The 8,223-nt window shown below is 39.1% G+C and overlaps 1 protein-coding gene across 1 annotated transcript; it reads left to right on the forward strand.

Annotated features, from left to right (window-relative positions):
- The first annotated feature begins 1,419 nt into the window (after nt 1-1,419).
- Nucleotides 1,420-1,818, forward strand: LOC141607228 (uncharacterized). The gene has a single exon (XM_074426588.1). It carries the CDS (start codon nt 1,420-1,422, stop codon nt 1,816-1,818), a length of 399 nt encoding a protein of 132 aa, XP_074282689.1.
- Nucleotides 1,819-8,223: the final 6,405 nt, after the last annotated feature.

Raw genomic sequence — 8,223 nt, forward strand, 5'->3', positions numbered from 1 at the left:
CGTGTGGAAAGATCCAATAGGCTGACTTCATAGCTCATACTTCATACTCCTCAAAATTTACACGGTTACATTTTTGTGAAACCTTGAATAAGTAATTTCATGTTAAAACATTATTTTTCAAAAATAATTTATCCGTCTTGGTCATTTGTTTATTTTTTATTTTAGCACAAAGACTAGGGAAAGAGGAGGGGTTAATTATTGGTTGATAAGTGGGACCAAATTGGGTGTGGACTATGGAGGATCAAATTATCCATAAAAAAATTTCCCAAATTAAAAAGATAAACAAACGATTAGGACACCAAAAAATAAAAAGGGTAAACAAATAACCGGGACGAAAGAAATATGTATTATCTTCAAACATCCGAAGTTTACAATGTATTTTTCTAAAATAATCTACCAAAAAAGTGGCATCGGCATATTGATTATGCAAGGATCATAATTCAATTATAGACCAAGTCTCTTATTTGTCATTAGAAATAATTGGCTAATTATAGGCCATGTTTTTTTGAACTGAAATTGTCTGAATTGAACTGAATTGAATTGAATGGAGCTGAACTGAAATGAAATGAACTTAATAGAACTGAACTGAAATAAAAATAAAAAGATTATAACAATAACAACAACAACAACAACAACAACAACAATAATAATACCAATAATAATAAATATTATAATATTATTCATTAATAATAATAATAATAATAATAATGATATATTAATAATAATAATAAATACTAAAAAGAAATATTAATATAATAATAACAATAATAAATAATTTAATATAATAATAATGATAACAATAAGAATAATAATATTAATGTTGAAATAAACTAATTTGAACTGAACTGAACTGATCTGATCTGAACTGAACTGGACTGAATTAAATTAAACTTATAAGATCTGAAATTAAGTCCAAAAGAACAGGGCAATGGTTTTTTTTTGTTTTTCATTTTCTCCTTTTTTTAGGGTGATTTCCCTACGGATTAGTATACATTTAATGATAACAATAAGAATAATAATATTAATGTTGAAATAAACTAATTTGAACTGATCTGATCTGAACTTAACTTAACTAAACTTATAAGAACTGAAATTAAGTCCAAAAAAACAAGGCCATAGTTTTTTTTTTTTTTTCATTTTCTCCTTTTTTTAGTTGATTTCCCTACATAATATAATGCTAGGAGACAAATTAATTGTCACCTGTGATATGATTACTTTAAAAATATATTAGAGATATATGTGTTATATGTCGGTCTAGTCCAAGGCCCGTCTATTCTATTGTAACCCTAGTCCTAATGTACTATATATTGATATGAGAAGTAATGGAAGAAGCAGACATTCGTTCGATAATCTTAACATGGTATCAGTGTCTTCCAAAATATCAAAATTAAAATCCTAAAAAGCCAAACCCTAGCCGCCATGACCAACGGCGAGGGTCCGAGTTCTAAAATCGATGCCTCTTCCCCATACTATCTCGGTCCCCAAGACCGACCTGGTGATTCCATTACTCCAATTCGACTTACCCTAAATAACTTTGATGATTGGGTACACGACGTGAGTGTAGCCCTCAAGTCTCGTCGAAAGTTCGTCTTCGTTAATGGTACCATTAACGAACCCAAGCCCCCATGTACGGCGGATGATTGGGAAACTACTCACGCCATGCTTGTATCGTGGCTGTCTCATACTATTTCTCCTGAGGTACGTGCTCTACTTCCGAAATACAAAGACGCCAAACGCTTATGGGACGATCTCCATGACCGCTTTGGTGTCGTTGATGGGTCTCGCATCCAGCAAATAAAGGCTGCCCTTCGTGACTGACGACAGACCGAGGAGATGTCGGTGGCCGTGTATTATGGTACTCTCTGTCAATTATGGGATGATTTAGACACACACGAACCGATTATTGCCTGTGATTGTTGTTCGAACTGCACAAGTGGTATGCAATACACGGCTCGTCGCGAGTCTGATCGTCTCCATCAATTTCTTCTTGGTCTTTTGCCAAGTAAATATTCCTCCCTTCGTTCCGTCATCCTAGCTCAAGTACCTTTGCCAACAGTAGCTAAGGCTTTTAACATGATTTCATAGGAAGAAAGAGTACGGGGTATTGATCAAGCAAAGGAACCCGTTACTGAAGTCTCGACCTTTAACGTTAAGCCGCGGTTCGATGCTCGACAGCCGCCTAAATATCCGTCCCAAAAGACAAGAACCGAAAGACAACAACTTCATTGCAGCCAATGTAATCGAAAAGGACACAACCGGAGCATGTGCTTTGACTTACTCAATGAAATTCCGGACTGGTGGTACGAATTGAAGGGCCTGAAGCCTCCGTCCACTCGTGGTGGTAAAGTTGGCCGTGGCCGTGGGGGGGAGGGCAGAGGGAACTCTTCTCGTTCCCGTGATGAAGGCAGCAGCAGGGGGGAGACGGTTCAGCAAACTCCTCGGCCAATAACACCGTTCATGCCACTTCTGCTGCTACTACTGGTGAATCCTCGCAAGGCGCTTCCGCATCTCTGGTAACCGTATATGGTACCCCTACTCATACTCAATCTGGTAAGTGGTTAATTGATACGGGTTGTTCTTATCATGTCACCGAAAATCTCGCACTTTTGGCGGATGTGAAAAGTATACCAAGTCGTAGTGTGGGCCTCCCTGATGGATCGATCGTGCGTGCTTCTCAATTGGGCCGTGTGGATGTGACGCCCACATTGAGCCTTGATTCCGTTTTATTTGTGCCGCAACTTCACTGCAATTTAATTTCCGCATCGCAATTGTGTGATACTTTGAATTGCGAGTTTATTACTAATGCCAATGTTTGTATTATACAGAACCGGGGTACGAGGGAGACGATTAGCATGGGTGAAAGGCAAGATGGACTATACTACTTGCGCAATGATAACAAGACAGTGAACACAGTTGCGGTTGAGTCTTCTTTAAGCCTATGGCACATTAGATTGGGGCATCCGTCTGAGAATGTTGTTAAATTACTTCCTTTCTTACGAACTAGCAAACAAACTTTATCAAAACCATGTGAGGTTTGTCATCATGCTAAACACATTCGTAATAGTTTTTCTTTGAGCAATAATAAAAGTGTGCGTGTTTTTGAACTCGTTCATTGTGATTTATGGGGCCCATATGATGTTCCGTCTACGTCCGATGCTCGATATTTTTTTACTCTTGTTGACGATTTCTCGAGGGGGGTATGGCTATATTTATTGAATGCGAAAACCGAAGTTTATACTAAACTTTTATTATTTATCGCACTCATAAAAAGACAGTTCTCAGCTGAAATTAAAATTGTGAGGAGTGACGATGGTACAAAATTTCATACTTTAAAACCATATTTTACTGAACATGGGATTTTATTTCAGTCCTCGTGTGTGGGTACCCCTCAACAAAATGGGAGAGTTGAACGAAAACATCAACATATATTAAATGTAGCACGGGCTTTACGATTTCAGGCATGGTTACCCATTCAATTCTGGGGCGAGTGTGCTTTAGCCGCGACATTTTTTATCAACCGTACACCATCCCGTCTTTTAGACGGGTTAACCCCATACGAAATACTCTTTGAAAAATCACCAAATTATGAGATATTACGTGTATTTGGGTCGCTTTGTTTTGCTCATAATCAACGATCCAAGGGTGACAAATTTGCGAGTCAGAGTCGGAAATGTGTCTTTATGGGCTATCCAGCTGGACAAAAGGGGTGGTACTTATATGATCTTGAACGACGAGAATTTTTTGTGTCCCGGGATGTAAAATTTTATGAGGAGCAATTCCTATTTATTGAGTCTGGGTGTGGCACTGAACCCGTTTCTCCCAACCCGGATACGGTTGTTACTAATGATATTTCTTGGGATGAGGAGCAAGAAGAGGCAGAAACCGAGGTTGACACTCCTCCCAGCACGCCTGTGACAACCGCATCCCCGCACTCCTCGCTTGACACCCCTAATACCGCAGCTGATGACGCGACCATTGTCACACCTCCACCAGTTTTGGGTCGAGGCAAACGTACGAAGATTCCCACCAAGTCCCTCCAAGATTATGTGACCCATTTTTCGGATGATGACAGTGATTATAATAGTCCATCTCATGCCTCTCGTGTCCATGTGCCATCGTCTTCCTCGGGTATCTCCTATCCTTTAGCTAATTATCTTTCTTGTGCAAAATTCTCGCCTCCCTATTGTTCATATTTGGCAGCTTTGATGACCCATACTGAACCTCAGTCCTTTAAAGATGCCGTGAAACACGAAGGTTGGTGAAAAGCTATGCAGTCGGAAATGCATGCCCTTATCGATAATGATACTTGGGTAATGACCACTCTTCCTCCGGGTAAGAAAGCTCTTGGGAGCAAATGGCTGTATAAAATTAAATACAAGTCTGATTCCTCTATTGAAAGATTAAAGGCCCGGTTGGTCGTATTTGGGAATCATCAAACCGAGGGGGTGGATTATGCTGAGATTTTTGCACCCGTAGCCAAAATGACGACGGTTCGTACTTTTCTATTTGTTGCTTCGGCAAAGAAGTGGCAACTTCATCAGATGGATGTCCATAATGCCTTCCTCCATGGTGACTTGGAATAAGAAGTATATATGCGACTACCACCGGGGTTCAAATCCTCATCTCCTGGTCAAGTTTGTCGTCTAAATAAATCGCTTTATGGACTCAAGCAAGCTCCTCGATGTTGGTTTGCAAAGCTCGGGTGTGCCCTTAAGAAGTATGGTTTTACTCAAAGCTATCATGAACATATGTACGAAATTCGGTGCGTTTGAACGTGTTGGTCTATGTCGATGACCTCATCATCTCCGGGAATGATTTACCAGCCCTTGGTGAGTTTAAGGCCTACTTAAACAAGTGTTTTCATAAGAAAGATTTGGGTGAGTTGAAGTACTGTTTGGGCCTTGAAGTGGCACGAAATTCGGATGGTATTTTTTTGTGTCAGCAGAAATATGCATTGGACATCATATCGGAAGTGGGCCTCCTCGGGTGTAAACCGGCCCCCACACCCATGGAGCAGCACCATCGCTTGGGAAGCTCGGACAGTCCCTCTCTCGTGAATCCCGAGCCCTATAGGCGCCTGGTTGGGCGTCTGGTGTACCTGGTAGTGACCCGGCCTGATATTGCTTATGTCGTACATGTTCTCTCCCAGTTTATGAATGCACCGCAGCAAGATCATTGGGACGCAGCGCCGCGTGTTGTTCGATTCCTGAAAGGAACACCCGGACAAGGTATTTTTCTACCTGTTAATTCTAATATGCAGCTATCTGGTTGGTGTGATTCGGATTGGGCGAAATGTCCGCTTTCTCGTCGTTCAGTCACCGGTTGGTTTGTATTTTTGGGAACGGCCCCTATTTCCTGGAAAACTAAAAAACAACCCACGATCTCTCTCTCGTCTGCAGAGGCCGAGTATCGTGCTCTTCGGGCAATCACGTGTGAAATTACATGGCTCAAAGGTTTACTTGGAGACTTGGGCGTGTCTCATTCGTCTCCTGTCTCAGTGTACAGTGACAGTAAATCAGCTCTTCATATTGCGCAAAATCCAGTCTTCCATGACCGTACCAAACATATCGAGATTGTTGTCATTACGTTCGGGATGCTATCCAGTCTGGGCTTATTGCCCCCTCGTTCGTTTCTACCAAGGTCCAGTTAGTCGATGTTCTTACTAAGGCCCTTGGCATCTCTCAGTTTGTCTCTTTAGTTAGCAAGTTGGGCATATTAAATCCCTATGCTCCGACTTGAGGGGGGTATTAGAGATATATGTGTTATATGTCGGTCTAGTCCAAGGCCCGTCTATTCTATTGTAACCCTAGTCCTAATGTACTATATATTGATATGAGAAGTAATGGAAGAAGCAGACATTCATTCGATAATCTTAACAAAATAATTCCCAAAATATAACTAAAAAACTATACTAGAATTGGATAATGCAATGCAAAAGAATCGACAAGAATATTATAATTGAATTTCGTTAAGTACTAGCTTGTAAAATATAGATTATAAATTGAGTATTAGGTCTAATTAGACAAAAAAAAAACAATCTATTTTCTTAAGAACAATATACTCCTTAATAATTTTGTTAATATAATTTGGCTCCGTCTACAGAAAACTTGGTGGCAACAAATGAACGATTGGCGTTGACGTTATGCAAGACAATTGCAAGACTAATGAATAATGATAACGGTAGGACGCGGTAAGATGAGATGATCTGTAAAATAAAATACTGCCGTTGAAGACATTCAATTAAACAAGTCCCTTTCGTCAAACAAACAAACACAAAAATCCTTTGTTGATTTAAACAACTCTTCCAACAACGTGCTAATCATAACGGTCGACTTCCCCGTCCCACAGACCTTTAGCTACCTTTAATTATCTTTATACGTAATAATTATTCCTCAACGGTCCAAATTATGTCCTATCATCTAACTAATACACCTTTTCCACCCCAAACTAGCTCATTTATTCATCATTTGGACTGTTCAAATTCATAATCCAGCAATCTGCTAGCTTGCAAAACTCTGTTTTTTTTTTTTATGTAATAGGAAAATACAAAAAATATTTATTTATAATTGTGATCAACTTAAATCTTCTTTAAAATCTAATACGGATTAGTATACATTTAAATGTAGCGTGAATTAAGATTAGGTTACAAGGACACTATAGTACGATTTCATCGAAAAAGTTGTGAATTATATCGTAAACTAACTGCATACAACTTTTTCTAGTGACGGGCGAAATGTATACTAGACAATGTACTAACGTAATGTAAAATTGAATTACACTAATAGATGCAACGTTGTTCCTTGTTTATTACTCCTTCCGCCCCAGTCAATAGTTTACATTTACTGTATTTCCCTCTCATAAAATAAAGCAAATGTAAATTATTCACTAGAACAGAAAAAGTAGAAGTAGTTTTTATTTTATCACGCTCGTTTTGAAGTAAGACTAATTTTCAATTGGTGTTTACGCATTTACCATTAATAATTTATTCATCTTAGTTTTAAGTTGTAACCCAATGGTTATGGTTATTATAGTGTTCAATTACTGTTCATTTGGTCATCGTACTAACTTTTTTAATGTTTAACGGTAGATTGTAGATAATACAGATGAACTAGATTTAAAGAGAAAAAGTCTAAACCGAAAATTATAGGAACAAATAAAATAATCAAAAAAATCTCTACAAAATCTCACTCTAATAATCACAGAATTATATCACAATCAACCATCAATTTTTATCATAAAAATTATAAAATCATTTTCAAAGACCTAGAAGAATAGACCTTCTTAAGGTAACTTAATGCCGAATTTTACAAAAAAAAATTCAACATAATTGACGGGATGAACGCGGTAACGTGGGATGAGTTGTCAACTTGTCTTCTAGAAAACCAAAACTCTCCTGACTCTTTCCAATACCAACCCAGAACCCATTTCCCTTCCCTATATAAACCCCAACACACCTTCACAAATCTCAACAACAAACACTTCTCCATCTTTCTAGCATTTCTCTTTCAAAAAAAAAAAATACAACACATTTAACTACATTTTAAATCCCAATCCCTCACTAATTCCATTAATCTCAAAAACAATGGCCAGACTACTCATCGCTGTTCTTTTCGCCATCCTCGCCGTCATTGCCGTCGCTCAATCCCCCGCTTCCGCTCCCGCTGCCTCACCATCATCCTCCGTAACTAAACCACCTACTGCCGCCGCAACTCCTCCAACTGCTGTTGTCACTCCCGCCGCTTCTCCGTTAGCCACTCCCCCTCCCGCTGCCGCTATCACCCCCACAGCCGCTTCCATTCCAACCGCTGCCGAAGGCCCCGGCGCCGTCGCTGATGGACTTACTCCCTCTTCCACCCCTGCTGCTGCACCTTCAAACGGTGCCGTTTCATTGAACAGAGTCGCTGTTGCTGGTGGATCATTCGTCGCTGTTGCTTTGGTTTCTGCGCTCATGTTCTAGATCCACTTTTCTTCAGCTCAATTTTTTTTATTTGAATTTGATTAAATTCATTCATTTTATTTCCGCCTACATTTGAAGGTGGTCTATTCTATTTGTATTTGGCAGTTGGATTTTGAAGAGTTCGCTTCACGGCTAACTTTCTATTTCTTGTTACGGAGTTCTTTGTTAATATAATATTGGGTTGTATTTAAGCATTTCCCATTAATTATCGTTATTGTTTATTCACTGTCTCATTAGATTTTTTAAAAATTTACTCGAATGTACCA

This window comes from Silene latifolia, chromosome 10 (genome assembly GCF_048544455.1).
Source record: "Silene latifolia isolate original U9 population chromosome 10, ASM4854445v1, whole genome shotgun sequence".
NCBI lineage: Eukaryota > Viridiplantae > Streptophyta > Magnoliopsida > Caryophyllales > Caryophyllaceae > Silene > Silene latifolia.